The following is a 21,982-nucleotide window of genomic DNA, read 5'->3' as shown; positions in this document are numbered from 1 at the left end:
GAAGACTTGATTTTTATCACCATAAAAATCATAAAAAGGTTCCAAGTAAGTGAGATCTGCAATAATAACTTAGATCTCAAGTGTTAAGAAACCCTAAGCTAGATAGCTTGGATATTTATAAGATTAATGAGACCATAAGCTAGAAAGCTAAGATCTAGTAAAAGTAATGAGATCATAAACTAAAAAGCTTAGATCTTCAACAAAATAATGAAAACCTAAGCTAGAAAGCTTGGATCTTTAATGTTCTTGAAGATCCTTAAAGCAAAAAAGCTAGATCTACAAGTTACATGAAGATCATAAACACAAGTTTTGATCTTTTAACAAAATAAAAAGATCTTAAGCTTCAAAACTTAGATCCAACAAAGTAATGAAGATTCAAAGCTAAAAAGCTTGAATCTTTCATGTTCTTGAAGATTTCAAATCAAAGTTTGAAACTACAAGATGTAACAAGAACAAAAAGCTAAAAAGCTTGATCCTTTGATGATGATGACGATGTCGTGGTTAAGAAGAAAAAGAAAATTCAAGAACTTACAATTTTAGTGTGAGAAAGACTAGAGAGAAAATTAGAGAACAAGTGTGTGTAAAATGAGAATGAGATTAAGTGTGAAATGGAAGAATCAAGGCTTGTATTTATAGTGGTGGAGGTGGTGCTTTGTGTCTCCAAAACCGTAGGCTGGGGGGGGGGGGGGGGGAGGGGGGGGACAAGGGGGACAACTTTTTGCTTTTTGCATGGTGGTGGTCTAAAGGTGGTGCTTGTTGTTGGGATCCCATGCAACATGTGTAGTAATGATTAACAAAAATGCTAGTATGTTGGCTCATCTTAATGGTTTTTGTTCTACTTCTTAATGGGTCATAAATCCATTAAAGTTGGGCTAATTCAATGGTCCATTAATTAGAGTAGGGTGGGCCTAAGTCCATTAAGGTAAAAATCCATTAAGACTAACTAGTGCGCATTAGTAAAACACTAAACGTAATTAAGCAACTAATAAGTCAAGTAATAGTCATTAGAAAATAAATTAGTATTACGTAGTCATAATATTCCAATTATGACAAAAGTTTAACGTGTAGAAAGTACATAGCCCGTTCAAAACGACAAGTGACACTAACGGTCGTAAAAGCATTCGAGGATCAAGTTAAGTGATTAAACACTTAATAGCACATTGTAAGATATTAACGAAAGTAATTAATCATGAATAAAGATCCCAGAGCATAAACTAGCTCAGCAAGCACATATACGCAGATTCGTGACAGTATAGAGCACAAAAATATAAGTCGAAAAAGTCGGGTCGTTACATGTATAGCCACGTGAATAAGTGGAAAGGGTGATCCGTAAATTAGACTTCTAAACTGTCAAGGTTTCAGCATAACAATAGCATAAGTTTCAGATAAGATATTCAACATGTAATAAACATTTGCACCGGATAGATAAGCATGCAAGGTGAAAGTAACTTAAAGTAAAAAAGATAACTTTATTAAATTAAGGAATACAGACGAGATCTGGATCATTACAAGTGTTGTCATCCTCTAGACCGCTCCTAGTACAATCTTCGGCGTTCGCCTCCGGGTACTTATTTTCCCGCTCGAAGGTGAGAAGGCCTTGAAAGCTCTAGTGTGAGAAAGTGTATTGTAGTGAGAGAGTGAAAAGAGATGTGTTGAAAATGGATGACAAAAAGCCCTTTAAATAGACTTGGATTTGGCCTGCATACGGCTAGCAAGCCGTATGGCAGGCCGTTTTTGGTGGCCGTTTGCTTTGGTCAGCCGTTTTGCCACGCTGTTTGCCCTGATCGTATGGCAGGCCGTTTTTCACAGTGGCAGGCCGTATGGCAAGCCGTATGACCTGCCCTTGTTTGCTGTTTTCGCTGGATCGTAACTTGATTTCCTTGATCGTGACATGGTTTTTCGTCTTTCACCGTTTTCGCTTTTGAATCTTCATTTTAGCTCTGATTCTCTTGATTCTTATTGCATCGTCTTCGTAATCACTTAATCTACAAAATTAACCGAAAAAATCGATTATTTTGCCGACGAAGTTTGGAACTTTATGATTTTAGGGCTCAATATCGGGGGTAAAAACATGACTTTTTAGCCGATATCAATGCCTACATTTGATATATTGATTAATCGAATACAATATATCATATGTAGGCATATATAGCCAAATAACCTAAGAGATACAAATGGGCTAGGCCCAAGCAACATAATACATGGGCTAAGATAATGTGGCTAAAAACTTTGTCTAACATAACATACTTATTAGTTTTTTTTTTTTTGGTTAACGAGGGAACCCGCCCCGCAACACCCACATTGGAGCCCTACGGACCGGTAAACCCTCAGGTACCCGAGCCCCCAGGCTTACCCGGATCCCAGATGAAGCATCCTCAAGTGAGCTCCCTTTTTGAACGAAATGGCTTCGCCAAGATTCGAACCCGGGTGGCTCCCCTCACAGGAAGTTACTGAAGTTACTGAAGAACATATACAGAATCAAACCCAAACAGTAAACAAGATATGGACAACAAAAATTACTTACTCGTTTAGTGCTTCTTTTGCGGTATCTCTTCAGATTATCCATACATGTGTTATAAAGCTTGCTATTAGAAAATGAAAAGTACATATGTTGTTTGCTCTGGAGAATACCTGCAAACAGCAGCATGAGGTATCGATTCTTTCATAATCTAACAATTAATTATCAAACACTGTAATTCAGAGTTAGGAATCCAAACATTAAACATTTGAGTTGTAGGCTCAACATTTAACTCAAACATTAAACATAATCAGCCAAATCAAAATTAGTGTTAAAATATTAACTAACCTTGTGATTTGTAGTCGGAAGCGAGCCCCGTCTAGGAGATGATGAGGGATGAAACGACGGAAACAACGACAATAGTATAGGAACGAACGGTGGACCATATCGGCAGAGGCGGATTTAGAGTGTAAGGAGGGGGGCGCCCGCGCCCGGTGGATTTCGAAATTGTAGTGTAAAAATTTTGGATTTTTCGACTTTGCCCCCAGTGAATTTTTTTTTGCCCCAAAACCTTCAAATTTTACCCACAAATCTTCAAATTTTGCCCCAAAACCTTCAATTTTTTGCCCCAAAACCTCCATATTTTACTCAAAAAAATTGCTATGGTTTTAAAAAAAATTTCGCCCCCGGTGGAAAAAAAATCCTGGATCCGTCACTGCATATCGGCGTTGCCAGAGATTGGATTTGGAGGGGATTGGTAGTTGTGTCTGGTTTATGACGAGTATAATATATTTAACGTTATTATTAAGCTTGAAAAGAAATTATAACCCAGTTATACCCGGGTAGACCCGCTAAAACGACATTAAGAGTAAATAAAACGACTGATTTGTGCGAGCTTAGTAGGATATGAAGGGTTAAATAATCAAAAGGTAGATTTTAAAGTATATATCGAACTTTCTCAAGGGGCTTGTTTCTTTTCAGCTTAATGAAGGGCTGTATCGATCACCAAAAAAAGCTAACTCCTCCCCATATAGTCATTATATTTCCTTCTCTACCCTTTTCATGTTTTGTGCTACTGAAATAATATAAATTCCAAAGTGAACGATATCGAGAGAAACAATCGAAGTTTTTGCTCCAACAGAGATGGAATCTACTTCTTCTCTAATAATCTCACCAACTTTCCTCATCTCATTTTCGTCTCCTTTAATTTGGTTTTCAATTTCATCTTCCATTTTGCACTACCCAAATAACATTTCTTATAAACGATTCAATCTGTATAAAAGTTGTAATTTATTTAAGTATGTGAATTTTTAATGGCTTAAGAGACTGAAAAATTTGGAGATCATCCTATCGATAAATCACTGAAAAAGATGCATCGAAAAATCTTTTGTTGAAGTAGTTTGAAGGAGTTTCATGAGTAGAATGATAGTGATAGTGATAACGTATGTCCAGGTGGTAATGTGAAGGAGTAATCAGGTCATAAAGTAGTAGATGAATTCAACAATTAGCTTTTGAGTTGGTGCACTTTCCTTCGATTCCCCTTAATAAAGGTCTTATTACGGAAATGGTATCCCCCCACTAACATATGAAAAGTGTTTTTTTAAAGAAACAAACATTTAAATTAATTTCAAAGTCGATCAAAATAGTCATTTATCTTATTTAGTTAATTCATTGATTGCAAAAAGTAAACAACATAATTTATTCTTTTCTTACTACATATTACTCGTCATTACACGTTATGCCACCTATATCCAGTGTTGTAAATCTCCCAAGATCTCCCCCGAGATCTCGTTTTTAGAAAGCAACCGAGACGGAATGTTCATCTCCCGAGATTTCTCTGTCAATGGGGTCAAACTTAGTCAAAGCCACGATTTCTCGAATTTTCTTGCTAATTTATAATATTTTCTTGTAAAATTCGTAAAATCTAAGATTTTCTCGCTCATTTCTCAAATATTTTTGTAAAATCTCGTAAAAACGTATATAAATATACATATATTTATGTTTTTATGTATATTTGTATTAAAAACCTATAAAGTCAACGTAAGTCAACGTCCGAGATCTCCCCGAAATGCCGAGATCTTCTTTAAAAAGTCCAAACGAGATCTCTCCGAGATCCGAATTCTCCAACCTTATATCCATACATGAATATTAATGGAAAAATATAAACAGCCACTAACTTATAGATCCACAAAACATCTTCAGAGTTTAGTTCACAAATGCTCGACATTGGTTTGCAAAATACACAAACAAATGAAGGTTACAGTAATCATATAATCCACACATAAAATAAACCATTATTCCAATGAGTTTAGTCTAAAACTAGTGCACAAGACAAAATAATACCTCAAATCAAAATTAGATTTTTAAATATGTTTCAAACTTAAATCAAACTTAACACACACCATTAACTTTCTTCTTATCAGATACAAACTTCCTCCAAGCATCAGTGATCTTCCTTTGCACTTCAAGTTCTGTTTTATGGTCTAACCCATTCTCTTCCAATACTGTTATCTTAGCGGTTACCTTAGCTGGCAGTGTATCGAGCTCATGAAGCACTTTCTCGATGTCAATCACGAGCCGTTCAGCCAAAGTCCTTGAAAAGTCTTCTCTAATCACAACTCTAAGAACTGTTATATGTTGCGCATCTGGTGGCATTGTGTAAGCTGGCACGATCCACCCAAACCGCCTCAACATCTCTGATATTTCAAATTCGTTGTGCTGGCTGTGGTCTTTTAGTGAAAACGCCACGAGTGGGACCCCATTGTCTTTAGAGACAATATTGAAACGTCCCGTTTTCTCTAATCCTTCCCTTAAGACAACCGCATTTTCTTGACAGTTTTCCATTATGTTCTTGTATCCCTGAAATTAAATATCGTACACGTTATATATACTCAATATTGTAATTTGTACCGATGGAACGTATTAAGTAAGAAGATGAAAACAACCTCAAAACCCAAGCGAATCATCTGATAGTACTGAGCAATTATTTGACTAGAACCTGAAAAATGTAACAATCATGAAATATTAGTGAGAAAATTGTGTGATTTTAAGGCAAATAGTTGATTAATAAGTTTACCTTTGGAGAAGTTGAGGGTGAAAGTTGGTTGATCAGCACCAAGATAGTTGATGTGAAAGATGAGCTCATCAGGCAAGTCTTCTTTGTTCCTCCAAATGACCCAACCAATTCCGGCATACACAAGACCATACTTGTGACCGCTAACGTTTATACTCTTAACTAATGGCAAGCGAAAATCCCATTCTAATTCGGGGTAAATAAAGGGCGCGATAAAACCTCCACTTGCAGCGTCTACATGAATTGGAGTATCCCATCTACATTCCCAAAACATTTTGACATAAAAAGAGCATGCATTAGTAGTGTTATGGATTTTACTATTGTTAACGTAGTTCATTTTGATAACGGTCACTTTAAAAATGGCATATACAAAACGTTTATGCACACTAACGACAATCATAACATTAGAAATTAAATAATATTATTTAGACACTTGTACTACAAAGATATAAGAATAATGAGAGTTTCTGGTGTACCCTGTCTCAGCATTCTTTTCAATTAAAAGGTCGTTCAATCGCTTAACATCTTCAAATTCGCCATTGAGGGTGGATCCCAAAATTGCAGCAACACAAATGGTGTTTTCGTCAACCATCTCAACTGCCTTTTCAGGGTCCATGACGTAGTAACCCTCACTCAACTTAACTTCCTTTAACTCGACTTCAAAATACCTTGCGAATTTCTCCCAACAAACCTGTATTTAAATTTATACACACTAGTTCAAATAACATATTTTGATTGGAGGTATTGGTGATGTCAATTAAAAGTGAGAAATAGTTTATGCCCCATAATGACATTAATATCGCTTTAAGAAAAATATTATAAGTGAGAAATTTGATTACCTGAACATTTGCACCTGTAACGATGTTAGGTTTATCGCAAGGCTTGCCAAGAGCTCTCATTTTGTTTTGCCATTTTCTTTTGAAAGCTAGACCGGCCAACATGATTGCCTCGGATGAGCCAACGGTTCCAACCCCAACAGCAGTCTCTGAGTCCCCAAGCGGTGCATTGAACAGATGTGCTATCATGTTCACACAACGATTCTGCATTCATTTATTCATTGTAGAATACAACAATATAAATTAGATTTCAATGGCAACAGATCACATTACATTATAGTCGAAAATTGCAATTGTAACTTGTAACTTCAACAAGTGTAGTTTTACCCCTTATAACATATACAGTAAAAACAAGACCACATATGCAAACAATTTGACTAATGTTGGACATAAGTATACCAACCATTTTTCGAAGTGCCTAATCCGTGTTAGTATTTGTATAACTAGGGATTGTTTAGTGAAAATAGCTTGTATTCGAGATGAAGCTTATAAGAAATTTATAGGCGGAGGCTAAGTTAATTATTTTTAATTGTTTCGCATTAACAAGCGGTAAACGAAGCTTAAACATCTAAATTGATATAAAATAACACATTCATGTGATAGGGTAATTATGTAGTTCTCATTAACAAACATTTGTGTCTAACAGAGAAGGCTGTAGCTATATAACTTGTGCAAAAATAAGATGGAAAATTACATTTAGCCATCGAAAAAATAAGTTTACAATTGAAAATTAGATTTAGAGTTTTTTTTTTTTTTTTTTTTTTTTAGTTTGCCTCTCTATATATATTTGGTTCTTGATGAGAAGTGGTGTCTGATTTATGTCTAAACAGACTAATTTTAGATTAGGTGATAAAAAAAACAATAGTTTTACTTACTGAATTAAAACAGATTATGAAATAAAAATAAAACCTACCAAAGGGCCATTGGTCCAGCGGTATCGAGGTGACCCTTCCAACCAGGAGGTTGAGGGTTCGAGTTTTGCTTAGGACAATTTGTATATTTATTTCGTGATTAATTCGTGTAATGGTGTGTGTGAGTTTGCCTTTCAAAAAAAATAAAAATAAAAAATAATAAAAAATAAAACCTGCCCTTATGTTACGATTAAAACCAAATTCTAAACAAAATTAAACGGAGGCCATTTGTGAGTCAGTATTCATGAATGGTCAAGTCCAACATCATGTAATTAAATATTTAAATCCATCAATCATTGTGATAACATTAACAAATGTTCTTACCCTATATGGGTATAAAGCGCTCCAATAATTCAGTATTAAAGTCCCTTTATATTTTTTAAATCAAATATTTTAGGTATGGAAACTCTTAACTTAAAATAAGATTATATTAACTTTCCATTACCCACTTTTAGGAAGGATTTTATACCTGTGTCCAAATATCTTAAAAGTGTATTCAAGAAGCTCGTTTACATTTGAATGTAAATACAAAAATGCCCTTTTAGAATAAAAAATGCTGGTGAATAGTACCTTGATGTGCTCTAATGATATAATTGTAATGTAATGTATGTGATAGTGATATTCATATAGTTTAATATTTACTAATGAACTGTAAATATGTATAACAGATGAAAGGTAAAACACCTAAAATTTTATTTTTAACGATTGTTAACTTTTGATGCAAAATGCGAGTTGTGAGATCCAATGTTCCCTTCAAATTACACATCCTTGTTACACAGCGTGCGATGAGGTCCTATTTGCCTACTTGGGAGATTGTGGGTTTCGAGTAATTAATTCTAATCGAAGTATTGGTCCCATTTTTATTTTATATAATTTAAAACTTTAATTATATTATACTTATATTTATATTAATTGTTATGATTACTATAATTGATGGATAACTAATTAAAATGATACTATGTGTTGACTATTGCAAAGTAGTCTTTTTCATTTGAACATTTCTTGCAGGTCGGTTAGTTCTACTTCCAATTAGATGATTCCGTATTGGTGGGTCTATATTACAATAATACCAATGCCCATTAATCGTATTTTTCAACAATATCATATATTACTATCACTGTTGTAAACGGCGTCCGTTGCGTCCGTTTCGACGCCCGTTGCGGCGTTTTGGTGACTAAACCGTTTCGACCCCGTCCCGTTTTCTTTTAAGCCGGTCAACGGTCAAAAGTCAGGTCAAATGCAGGAAAAAATGGGTCAAGGCCGATCAAAAGTCAGAAATTCTGTTAAAATCAGTCATAAGTTGGTCAAATCAATCAAAATTGACTTAGTTTAGTATTCCATTTTGTATTATATTAACGCTAATAGCAATTATAGGTACAAACTTGTCAACGAAGGTTTTTTAGCTCTATAATATGTGTAAATATATATTTATATATATATTAGTCAACATTAGTCAACATCCGTTTCGACCCCGTCTCGGCCCCGTTTTTTTCGTTGCGACGTTTTGAGGTCGCTACCGTTTCGGCCCCGTCTCGCGTCTTTTTCAACCTTGATTACTATGGACTAAAATATAGTGAGTACTTAGTCTTGCTTTAAAAAATACCAGCATTTAGTTACACCCTAAATAACAAGGGATTGTCAAATTTGTGATAAGGCCGAGGTTAAATAAAATTTATTATAAATTCATTGATTTATTATATTATATAAAAGGCTATTAATGACTGGAGCCTTTGTTAGTAAAGAATTCGACGCTTTGACAGAGTAGTGCTCTAATCGGTTGAACTACAATTCCAAAAAAATCTGGCGTACAGTATTGACTTTTTTTTTTTTCCTCTCTTTATTAAACTATTGACTTCACCGTGTTTGTCATTTTGGAGTATATGGACAATGTTGCGTGGATTTGGGTAACGACTACAAAGGAGAAAGAAAAAGAAAAGTTTACCCGACCAGAAATGGACGTATTTGAAATTTAAAACCCTTCACAACTTAATCTACTACTTTATCAACAATATAATTTTTAATAACTCTAAAAGCTATAATTGAAAATTTTCTTATACTCCTAAGATAATATTAAAAAGTTTGAATACCAGACTCAAATAACAAACTGATGGCGTAGGGTTTATTAATTAGGGCTTAAGATTGACTTAGTTCACAAGTCATCTAAACCCTAATTCCCATCTATAAATATGGGGGGAAACCTAGATCAAGTTCACACGCCTTTCCACCGCAACGCATTCGGCATCCATCGCATACGGCTCTCCGCATCTCACGCTAAATGCCTCTTTACGGCGACTACACGATCTCTCACGATCTAGGGTTTTTACCTACGGATCTTGTAGGGTTTTTCTCCCTCTTGTCGTCGTTAGGTTCCGACTATCGACCGGCGGGCAATTCGTTAGCCACCCTCCCGAGATCATCATCTCGGGTACGGGTTATCACGGTAACCGGACCGGAGGTTAACGACGATGACGCCTAAAAAAACCCATCTCATATTGTTGTTTGTGGATGTATTTTCCCTCGGAAAATATATGCATGATCAAGTGGTGCTCTCGTTGAGAGACGCAACATGACGTCTCATACTCTCGCAATCACGCGGGTATCAAAGGTTTATCTATCTTATTGAGCTTTTAATTCGCTATATGCGGTTTTAAGTACATGTATCTTTCGCGCAGATGTTCGTGCGCCTGTGTAACTGTTCGCTCGCTTTGCGCACAGTGTCCACAGCTTTAGACGCAATTTTCATGCGGTTTTACGCATGGTGGTTCACGCGGTTTCCCCTCGCACTCTGCATGCGGTTTTACACGCATCTGTTCGCGGGTTTACGCACAGTTGTTTGCGTAGGATCATGTGAACTTATTTTCCGCAGCATAATGAGAAGTTCGATACGATACTTGGCAAAAATATCATACCGAACTTGGGGGACTTGATGGCGTAGGGTTTATTAATTAGGGCTTAAGATTGACTTAATCCACAAGTCATCTAAACCCTAATTCCCATCTATAAATATGGGGGAAAACCTACATCAAGTTCACACGCCCTTCCACCGCAACGCATTCGGCATCCATCGCATACGGCTCTCCGCATCTCACGCTAAATGCCTCTTTACGGCGACTACACGATCTCTCACGATCTAGGGTTTTTACCTACGGATCTTGTAGGGTTTTTCTCCCTCTTGTCGTCGTTAGGTTCCGACTATCGACCGGCGGGCAATTCGTTAGCCACCCTCCCGAGATCATCATCTCGGGTACGGGTTATCACGGTAACCGGACCGGAGGTTAACGCCGATGACGCCTAAAAAAACCCATCTCATATTGTTGTTTGTGGATGTATTTTCCATCGGAAAATATATGCATGATCACAAACCATCAATTATCGAAATATGTTTTTTTTTTTTAAAAGCATATAAAGTTTTTATTAATATTACGGATTGTTACAAGGCCCTATAAACTATACATTGTCAAAATAAAATAGATTATTGAAATACATAAAAATTATCGAAATATGTTACGTGTATTATTTGTACTTGAGGTTTTTTTTTTTTTTTTTTTTTGTTAAATATAATATATTCATGTATTTCCAATTTTAGATTATAGATTTGTGTGATTTTTCCTCAGATACACTTGTCTAAATAAGAACTCCTGAAATATACTGTAAAATACTAACTTAAAACAATCACTGATGACTTTTATTACTATGTATTAACTAATTTTTTTCGCATGCGTATTGGAATTATTCAAAGCATGGGGGTAGACTATAAGCATTCATATGTTATATGAACATGAATAATTTCTCAAATATAGAAAGTGACATACTATATTATTATAAAAACTAACAATAATCAATGGAAGGTGAGAGATAAAAAAAATATTCTTATAGCATAGAATATTTCTCTAGCATAATATGAGTTGTTTCTCTTATACTATTACTATTATATTTAATTAATATTAATATTTAATTTTATATTTTAATTTTGGAAAGTTACAAGTGTTGGTTGGTCAAAAACGAACTAAAATGTTTTTAGCGTTTTTAGACATTATAATAGCCGAGTAAAGTAGGTTTGGCAGATCTTGTTAAAGAGAAACCATTGTCAAATCCATTTGTTAATTAAGAGTAACGTGGCAGCAAACAATTCACAAAATTATCAATAAAGTATTGAGTATTTTTGTTACTATTAAAAGAAAAATTAATAAATAAAAAAAATTCTATCATATCAAAAGCAGATCAACCAACTTGGACGACTTTTTATTTGGTGATCATCATATATCATATATCTAGCTTAGTAACGATATAATAATAGTATATAATTTGTATTTCATAATAATTTATAACAAGTTAAAAACAAACAAACAAATAAATTAAGATACCTGGAGTTCAGTGGTAACGGGGTATTCATCCATATCAACGTAATTCTTATTAATGGAAGCCATGATTAATTTATCGCATTCAGGCTCCATCCATGTTGTAACGAACGAAGCAAGATTTAGCCTCGGGTTCCCATCCAACATTAACTCGTCGTTAATTATTTGGTACGCGGCCTCCTTTGGGATCGAGTTTTCAGCCATTTTAAACCTGTACACACCAACATAAAATAATTTTAAGATCATGTAATCAAAATTTATATATTTCATTTCACGTAAACAAAGCTAGATCATGCACCTTGGGAGGACTGTACGGACATAACGAGACGCGAAAGTTGAATGTAGCGATTCATCGGACTCTGATTGAACAGTCCTTGAGAGCACCATGTTTTATGTTTCACTATGTGTTTTTAATATGCGTGTTTGTGTGAAAGAGGGAGCAGTTGGATCGTATGGGAAGAAAGTAACTAAGGGACGACCGTTTATATAGCAAAAAGATACGGGTAGAGAACAACGAAATGTTGGTGGGGTAGAAAAATAAAATAATAAGGCATCAAATTGTAAACTTTTGAATTTATAAGGACCGTAATTAATGGAGCTTAAATTGGTAATGACCATGAAGCGTCGACAGTTGGAAGATATTGATTCGATTTTGGAATTCATTTTATTATTACTCGGATAAATATAAATAAATATGTATTTAATAGAATAGAATTTTTTAATAAGTTTAAGTCGATTTTGGGACATGATACGATTTAAATAGTGAGAACTTTCTTGACTTAATATATGCATAAAATGGGACGTGATGGTATTAAAGTATGATAGGTAATTCTTACGTACTATTTTTTGATTTATCTACATTTTTGTCTATAAATTCATAATTATACCTATAAATTAATTTAGGGATTTAAACTTATATTATTATTCTAAGTATATAATAAAGGGTATGATAGTGAATTAGGTGTATATGGATAAAAATTGGTGTGTAAGAAGTACTTCCCTTACTTAGTAGTAATACTATAGTATCGAAAAACACCAAACTTGAAAACACTAATTAATAGTAGCTCTAATTCTATTGTTTGTCCATATCTAGGGAAAACATTTCTTGTTTCTGGAAAAATAGTGTTATCATTCAAATTTTGGTATATACTAGGTGCATTGCCCGTGCGTTGCACGGATATGGTAAGCGTTGTTGCATCGCACTTGTAATGTTGGTACGTGAAGCGATTAATGTCGACGGTTAACAATACGAATCTGGAATATTTGAATATAAACATACGTAAATCAATTTGTGTCATTCATTTGAAAACTGTCATTATTTCATTTGAAAAGTGTAGTGAAATGAGAAATGAAAAATAGTATTTGAAGACAACAATGACTATTAATTTAATTAGGTACTATATATAAGGTAAGTGAAAAGGTTAAAACTATTGTTATTATTTATGACATAACATAAAGTTATTATGAATGTTTAGGAAAAATGAAAAGTTTAAAACTATTGTTATTATGCATAACATGCATCAATTTTAGTTATGATTAAAAATATTTAGGATCAAATGTATGATAATAACTTAATATCAATAATCAAACTGAAAAACTTTATACGCAACATTTTATTATTAATTTTTTAGTTTTAAATTGTCTTATCTTGATTAATTAATCAACTATTTTACCATCTTTATATTTTTATTTTCTTAAACACATTTATTATGAGTAATAATTAAGTAATTATAGTTACATGAAAACTCAAATATTTGATACGTAGTAAGTATTCACTTAATATTTAATAATAAGCTGGTTAATATTAAACTTGATGTAGTAAAAGTAACAATTATATGCTAATTAGACTACTCCGTAATAGCTACTCGATCAAACATAACGTATAATATGGTTGACTTATTCAGTACATGTTAAATTATCTTTGTTATTCAAGAATCAATTTTTTTTACCATCGTTAATTACATTAATAATCATTTTACTATAATTTATCATAATAATAATAATAATGTTATATTGTTATTCATCATCATATGAAGTAAGTATTATCCATGTGTAGAAGGCATAATTTTTTTTATCATATTATCTATCAAAGAACTCTATGATGTAAATGATTGCTAAAAGATTACATTTAATAATAAAACATAAAAAAATATTAAGAATCAAGGAAAAAGTTAAATCAAACAAAACGTACATACAATTCAATAGAATAGTAAAAAAAATGTGCATTCTTTAATATTTGTAACCTATATCCATAACAAATATGATACAAAAAGAAGGCATAATTTCTTTATCCATTATCAAAGAACTATATGATGCAAATAATTGCTAAAGAAAATATTTAGTAATACAACATTAAAAGGAAATATTGAACATCAAGAGAAAAGCTAAATTAAATAAATCATACTTACAATCCAATACAAAAATGAAACAATTTGTGTTCTCTAATATATGTACATATTCGTAATAGGAAATACTCCACAATGCTTTGTCCCTTAATGTTGTAATATCTTAAACTTGTCCGAGTAAGATGTTGACATCACTACATATTAACAATAAAAGAAACCTAAACAACAACAACAATAATAATAATAATAATAATAATAATAATAATAATAATAATAATAATAATAATAATAATAATAATAATAATAATAATAATAATAAATAATAATAATTAAAAACACAACAAATACATTATTGACGAAGATCTATAATCGACGTAAAAGTATATATGTATATATGTATATATATATATATGTATATATATGAACTCTAAACAACTATCAAAACGGATAAATTTCACATGATAATAGAAAAATACTCATATACACCAATAACTTGTTAATAAAGTCATACCGTAGCATAAGTCTAACGTTCGTGTGATAGATGAATATACAACGTTACATGAGGAAATAACAAATTGATGATGATGATGATGATGATGATGATGATTAAGAACTAACATATACAAAACTCTATCAAATATTAATTAGTATTTGCAATGTATGTGGTGAAATGAAAAATGTGTATTGTGAAAATGAATAATGAGTATTTATAGGCAATATTATAATAACTTAAGAACTAACATATACAAAACTCTATCAAATATTAATTAGTATTTGCAATGTATGTGGTGAAATGAAAAATGTGTATTGTGAAAATGAATAATGAGTATTTATAGGCAATATTATAATAACTTATTTAATATAAGGAAAATGAAAAGGTTAAAACTTATTTATTTATTATAAGAATAATGAAAGGATTGAAATTAATCAATTTAATACATGGAAAATGAAAGGATTAAAACTTAAATATTATTATTAATGAATTTTCTAATTCTTTTATTTTTATAATTATTACCTTATTATAAAATTAAGTAAGAAATAAGGAAAAATGTTTTTTTTTGTTGTAAATGATTAAATAAGATAGAATTTATTAGGGCTAATTTATGACCCAGGGTGTCACTTTTTAGGTAGTAATAGATGAACAAAATATTTGTTTAAAATTTTTAAAAGCACGTACGATTGATCTTTTGTGTAGGCGTTAAGTTTTCATTTCTCGGTATTTTCGCTTTGCAATTTTATAATTATTATCATATACCTAATAGAGCCCGTATACCTAATAGAGCCCCGGACTCCCCTCCCCCAATTAGAAATGGCAATGGATCGGATATGGATCGGGTGAGGCCGTATTCATATCCATATCCATTTATTTTTTTTACTTTTCATCCATCCATATCCATATCCGTCGGGTGAAGCGGGTTAATGGATAATTATCCATATCCGTTTAAATTTATTTTATTTTTAACAATTATAAGTGGTGGTTCACTATATACGATCAAAAGTAATATTTTTAATAGTTTATGCAACCGAAAGTCACATTTTACTAATCTATATAACAAATATTCAATAGATAGCCTATTAAACGCGTAAAGATATCGACATATAAGTTGCTTACTTTTAGTTACATGGAATCACATTTGAACCACCAAAGTACGATAAATACATTTGATTATTTAAACAAAACAAAATATAAGAAAAAAGTTACATTTTTAGAAAAAATATAATGAAAGATGAATATGAATATAATTAATGAAATATCACTACATATATGATACTAATTTGAGTGATAAATTTATATATTTAGTTATTTCGGGTGAAGGCGGGTTTATCAATGGATGAAATTTTTTCATCCACATCCATATCCATATTCATTTAGATCGTTCATATCCGCGAATAATCGGGTGGATCGGATGGATATCTACTGGATCGGGTATCCATTGCCATCCCTACCCCCCATTGGTCCCCTCTACTGTTCATCAACAGTTTCTTTTTTTATTCTTTTTTTATTCTACTCTATCTTTACCACTTTTTAACTTTTTTTTCTTTTTTTTTTTTTTTTTTTTTTTTTTTTGCAAAAACCTCTTTCTTTCCCTACTCTATCTTCACCACTTCGTAACTTTTTTTTTATATTTTTTTTTTTTTTTTGCCAAAAAACAAGAAACCATGTATATAAAAATAATGAAGACTAGCCCAAAACAAAACATGCCTTTTTTTTAACTACTCAATTTTCTTTATTTCTTTTAAATACGCTACATTTCAACACACTTATTAATACATATCATATTTTGTACTAAAAACACATTACGTTTAATATTTTTTTATAACTGCGAAGCGCGCTCGCCATTCATCTTGTTTACATCAATCTTGTTGATTTTTATTTCCATATATAGGTAAATAATTGATTGTACAACTTTTTGTTAGCGAAAAAACAGAAATATATTAAACTTGATGCTTCATTGAAAAATGAACAAAATCATAGACATAGTACAGCAACATCTGTCATGGCTTAGTTTGCTACCTACTACAACGAGGGTTGACAATAGATCGGAGGGGTGATGCCGTATCCATATCCATATTCATTTAGTTTTTGTTCATCCATATCCATATCCATTTAGTTTCAGGTCATCCATCCATATCCATATCCAATGGATTAAGCGGGTTAATGAATATTAAAAAAAATTTATAATATTTTCGAATATGCGATTAAAATAAAACTGTATTATAGCAAAAATTAAATATAACATGACATACTTAAAATATATCCATAAGAATGTGTAATCTTTGTCGAAGATATAACAATATTTGTTAAATTTATTATAAAACATAGATAATGAAAACTGAAAACTGAAATGTGTAAGTTTATTTTGTTAGTTACACGTGCTTTATTGTAATATATTATAGTTATTTCAATATAGGGTTGAAAACAAATTGTAAATCTAACGGTAAATGAACTTGTAATGGTAAATATATAAGTATATATCTATATTAATGTATTCGTATATGTATTTCGGGTGGTAATGGATATATCCATGGATGAAACTTTTCATCCATGTCCATATCTATATCCATTTAGATTCATCCATATCCGTATCCATATCCATTTAAGTTCATCCATATCCATAATGAAGAGGGTGGATCGGGTGGATATCCACCGGATCGGGTGGCCATTGACATCCCTAACTACAACATACCAAAAAAGCAAACTAAAGGAAGCTAAGCCAAACGATATAATAAACTTTGGTTATATTTCCAAACATAAAATTGACGAGCATAACAAAACTTGTGAGTAGTTGCCCATAAAAACACATTGATTTGATGTAACGAACGATAGCCGACCGACATCTAAACTTCCTATTGAAGATAAAATCGTTTCTACCTATCCAAATCGCCCAAAATGTGGCCGACCCGATCATTCTCCAAAACCTCTTGTCGTTGACCCCCATGCCACAATACCAATCGTATGAAAAGCTAACAATCGAGGACAGAATTCACCAATGGAATAGGGCCGCCCAAATTTTAGACGACCACGAACAATGTAGAAAAATATGTTCAGTAGTTTCAACCTCAATCGAACACCAAATACATAAAGGTGATTGATGAAGAGGAAAAATGTGTCCACGAAACAATACTTCTCTAACAAAAATACTTTCTTTGATAGCTAGCCAATTAAACAACATAATTTTGGAAGGAACTCGGTTATTCCAAAACTAACTTAGGCCAAGGATTCGAAGTAAGATTACTCGAGGAAATGATGACACTCACAACATCAGCAACGGAAAATAGACCATCATTGGCCGAAGACCAGATAACCTCATCTTCTTGATCGAGCAAACTAAGTTTTGATAAGAATAATAACAGCTCGTCAGCTTTCTAGATTTAAGGATTGCGAAAGTGGTTGATGCAATCATTATGATCGAAACATAAGAGAAATAAAGAAGGATATTCGTCTTTTAATACGATGTTATCCACCCATGAATCGAACCAAAATGAGATTTGAGAACCGTTACATAACTTCCATCTCCACAAATTCGGCCCAACAACTCCTAACATTGACTCCACTCCTTGTAAGTTGACCAAATCTTTCATAATTGGAGAGATACTTGAGGTGCGTAAGGAAGTCACATTGTTCATTAATTTTTCCAGAAAATGAGGCTCCGAATGATGAAGCTACTATTGTTTTCCAAGGGTGTTATTTATTCGAGTTCATTCTAGACCACCATTTTGCTAACATCGCTAAGATTTTTGTTCGAAGAGGGATGATACCCAAACTGCCACAATCTTTTGCTAAACAAATGGATTCCAATTTAACATGGAAGGTTTTATTTTTAAAACAATCTTCACCAAAAGAAAGTTTCTCAGAAGTCTCTCTAGTTGCCGAATGATTGTTAGTGGGGCTTTATACATTGTCATGTAATGAAGGGGAATGTTAAAAATGACTGCGTTAACCATAACTAGTCTTCCTCCGAAAGACAAACATCTTCATTTCCAACCCATGAGCTTTCATTTGAACTTATTAATGATAGGTAGCCACATAGTGTCGAATTATTGACGACTTGACTGCTGCTTAGAGCCTAAACTGAATGTGTATGTTTTAAAACCTATGGAAATTTGATCCTAGCAATTTCATGGCGTCTCATGTTTTATTTTTTATTTTATTTTTAATTTTTTCAATAAATTATTTTCCTACTTATTGGTCGGAGGTCCATTCGGAAGCAATCTCTTTATCCGTCGAATAGAGAGAAGGATAACTGTCTCTACTTCTTGGAGTGTGTCACTCTGGGTGAAGAAATGACTTCTCTTTTTTCAAAGATAGGGAAAGGATTTACTACATCTCACATCTCTCATACACCACACATGTGCTATTGGGTTTTATTGTTGTTGTTGTTTTAGCCACATAGCATTACGCTCTCTTGAAATACGAATTGGTACTTCAAGGTAAATTAGTGGAAAAATGTGGACATCGCGACCAAATATGGTTTTGTAACTGATCATATCATCCGTAAAAAGAACAACAAAACCCAATACCACAAAGTGAGGTATGGGGGAGGTAAGATGTAGACAATCTGTAAGTAACTAGAGGAATGGTGAATAGTTACTTAATACGATTTTTAAAACTTTTTCGATGATAAATAAGATTTGAATTGTAACATCCCGCCTTTTTCCGTCTACTTTTCCGTTATACTAATTTAAACTCCGTTATATGTTTATAACATCTTCCGTTGATACGCGTTTTAAATTATCTCGTTTAGGTAATTCACGCGCCCGAACGAAAGTTGAGGGACTAAACTTGGCAAGGGATCAAACCCTTGACTAGGTCAAAGGGTCAAACCCCTTTCACTCATTCATTATCATCTCCATCTCTCTCTCTTTCTCTCTAGCAAGAACACATACACCATTTCCAAATTCATTCAATCATTATCTAAATCCGATCTAGGAGGCTTACAACAAAATAAATTACATATTCGTGATCCTCTCTTCATCCTCTTCATTTTGGTACCAACTTCATCTCGTTTGGGTAACATTTCTAAAACTCTAGATTTCTCTAAATTCGTGTTTTTGGCTTGAAATGGTGTTAGTTAGTGTCTATGGCTCATTGTGATGTCGTGTATGTAATTTGTATGCTCGATCTCGTTGTTTTAGTATAACTAGCATGAACTTGAATTTTGGTGTGTTGTTCTTGAATTTTGGATGATCATATGTTGTTAGATGTTAAAAGTTCATGTTTTAATTGTGTTCCTAGTATCACTAGCTTCAAATTGATGTGTAGGTTGCTTGAGAAAACTCCATAAACTTGATTAGTGATTTTTGGTGGAATTGAGCTAGGGTTTAATGAACTTGAAATGATTATTTGATGCATTGATTGCCATGATTTGTTGTTAGTAAGTTGTTAGTTGTATTGTATGCTCAATTACCTACAAAATGGCATGTCATATGTATGCATTGAATGCCTAAATCATTAAATGTGCATTGGTGAGTTTGAAGCATTAATGTGTGCATTGAATGATCACTTAGTTTGAAAACTCGGTTGTTACAAATGAGGTTTTTGATTGATGAATTGTGTTTAGTTGCATTCTACGTCAAAAGAGCTTTCCAACGATATAAGGTGCGAGTCCTAAGTGTTAGCGGTTTGTGTTTTATGCACAAAAAGGTTTTGGATTGAGACTTGAACATTTGGGACTGGCCAGGCACCAGCACCCGGCCTTTGCCGCGGCGCGGCCCTTTCATGTCGCGGCGCGACATATAAGGGGGTCAGGTTCTGACCTCCATGTCCAAAATACGAAAAATGTTTGGCATACTACGGACCTCCGATTCACATGAGACTTGTTCTAACATGCTTATATATGAATAAAAACCTCAGAAAAATAGTTCGGAACCCGACCCGAACGTGTTGACTTTCGTTGACTTTGACCGACCAAAGTTTGACTTTTAATCAAACTTAACCAAATAATTGTGCAATCGTTCTAACATGTTTTTATACTTGTACCTTGCATGAAACATGACAATTTGCTTCACATGCTATTATGATCGAGTCTTAACGAGCCATAGGACTAATTGAACATCTTTGACCTATCGTGCTTACCGTTATTGATACAACCTATTGTTTAGGTCAAGACTAGCATTGTTCTTTGCACACGTTTACTTGTTGAAGTACTTTACTACTCGTGCACTCAAGGTGAGATCATAGTCCCACTTTTACTCTTTTTGAACTTACATTTGGGATGAGAAAAACATAAACATTTCTTTACTAAGTGAACACAAGTACAGGAAAAACAAACATTCTACATACGAGTTTAGAACAAAATCCTCAATTCGATTATCATTAGTTACACTTGCCGGGTGTAAGCGAGAACTTATGTTGTATGGATCCATATGGGTTTGACAAACCCTCATTCAAACGGTTCGCTACCGTTTACGAATGAAATATATTTTCGAGAAACAGTGTATGTTCTAGCACTAAGTGATGGGGTTCAATGGAAGGAAATGTTAAGCATTGATAATTGGGTGCTCGTGAAACAAACTTTTGGAATGTATTACTATTATTTCATTAATGCAAATCTTGTGGTTCACTTGTACTTACTTACTTAAACCTATGATTTCACCAACGTTTTCGTTGACAGATTCCTATGTTTTTCTCAGGTCCTTGAACGATACATGATACATGCTTCCGCTCATTATCTTGATACTTGCATTGGATGTCGAGTATATATGCATACATGGAGCATCTTTTGGATACTTTTAAATTGTGTCGCATAAGTTTCATTTGTACTTAAAACTTTGTATCGTAACTTGTGGTGGAACTATTCTTGTAAACTTGAACAACCTTTACATTTGAAATGAATGCGACATATCTTTTGGGTCAAACGTTGTTTTAAAGACTTATGACCACGTAACGGGACCTAAGTAGACGGCGCCGTCAATGACGATTTGGTCGGGTCGCTACAGATGGTATCAGAGCGTTGGTTGTAGGGATTTAGAGTTCATTGGTGTCAACCTCGAGTCATAGGGTACATTGATGAGTCTAGACTACAACCGGCATATAGACTTGAAGTAGGAATTACTTGACTACTTGTGCATTTATACTCGAACGCTTCTACTCATATCTACTCTTAGTTCATCTTAATCTCACGTTGTTTAATTTGATTGACGCGCCACCTTGACTATATGAAATGATGTCGAATGCACATATGAATCAGGGTAATATAATTTCCGGGATTATATTACGGTGACTCATATGAACGTTCCGACATTATGGCATAAAGAATTTAAGGCGAGTCGAGGAAAAACTTCTCTTTATCTTTATTCTATATCACGGTTAGTATTATTGAGAATACTAATCAATGATATTCTTGTGTCTTAAAGGAACAATGGCTCCTCGTCGTGTACGCCGCAATGAAACTCCCGAACAAGCTCTCGAACGGATGATAGCTACCGCCGTAGATGCGGCCATGGCCGGTCACTCATCCAACAACAATAATAATAACAACCACAACAACAACAACAACA

At 33.4% G+C, this 21,982-nt stretch overlaps 1 protein-coding gene across 2 annotated transcripts; it reads right to left on the bottom strand.

Annotated features, from left to right (window-relative positions):
* Nucleotides 1-4,655: 4,655 nt before the first annotated feature.
* LOC139865007 (glutamate decarboxylase) lies at nucleotides 4,656-12,060 on the bottom strand. Of its 2 annotated transcripts, XM_071853559.1 has the most exons (7): nucleotides 11,935-12,060; nucleotides 11,643-11,847; nucleotides 6,371-6,571; nucleotides 6,008-6,222; nucleotides 5,535-5,788; nucleotides 5,404-5,456; nucleotides 4,656-5,317 (listed from the first exon to the last, which is right to left on the bottom strand). In XM_071853559.1, the coding sequence occupies exons 1-7, from the start codon at nucleotides 12,021-12,023 to the stop codon at nucleotides 4,850-4,852; spliced, it is 1,485 nt and encodes a 494-aa protein (XP_071709660.1). In that variant the 5' UTR covers nucleotides 12,024-12,060; the 3' UTR covers nucleotides 4,656-4,849. The 2 variants fall into 2 exon arrangements, with proteins under 2 accessions (XP_071709660.1, XP_071709659.1); XM_071853558.1 differs by lacking the exon at nucleotides 11,935-12,060 and having other exon boundaries at nucleotides 11,643-11,843.
* Nucleotides 12,061-21,982: the final 9,922 nt, after the last annotated feature.

The sequence above is a fragment of the Rutidosis leptorrhynchoides genome, chromosome 8 (genome assembly GCF_046630445.1).
Source record: "Rutidosis leptorrhynchoides isolate AG116_Rl617_1_P2 chromosome 8, CSIRO_AGI_Rlap_v1, whole genome shotgun sequence".
In the NCBI taxonomy this organism is placed as follows: domain Eukaryota; kingdom Viridiplantae; phylum Streptophyta; class Magnoliopsida; order Asterales; family Asteraceae; genus Rutidosis; species Rutidosis leptorrhynchoides.
This window is presented reverse-complemented; position numbering and strand designations above follow the sequence as displayed.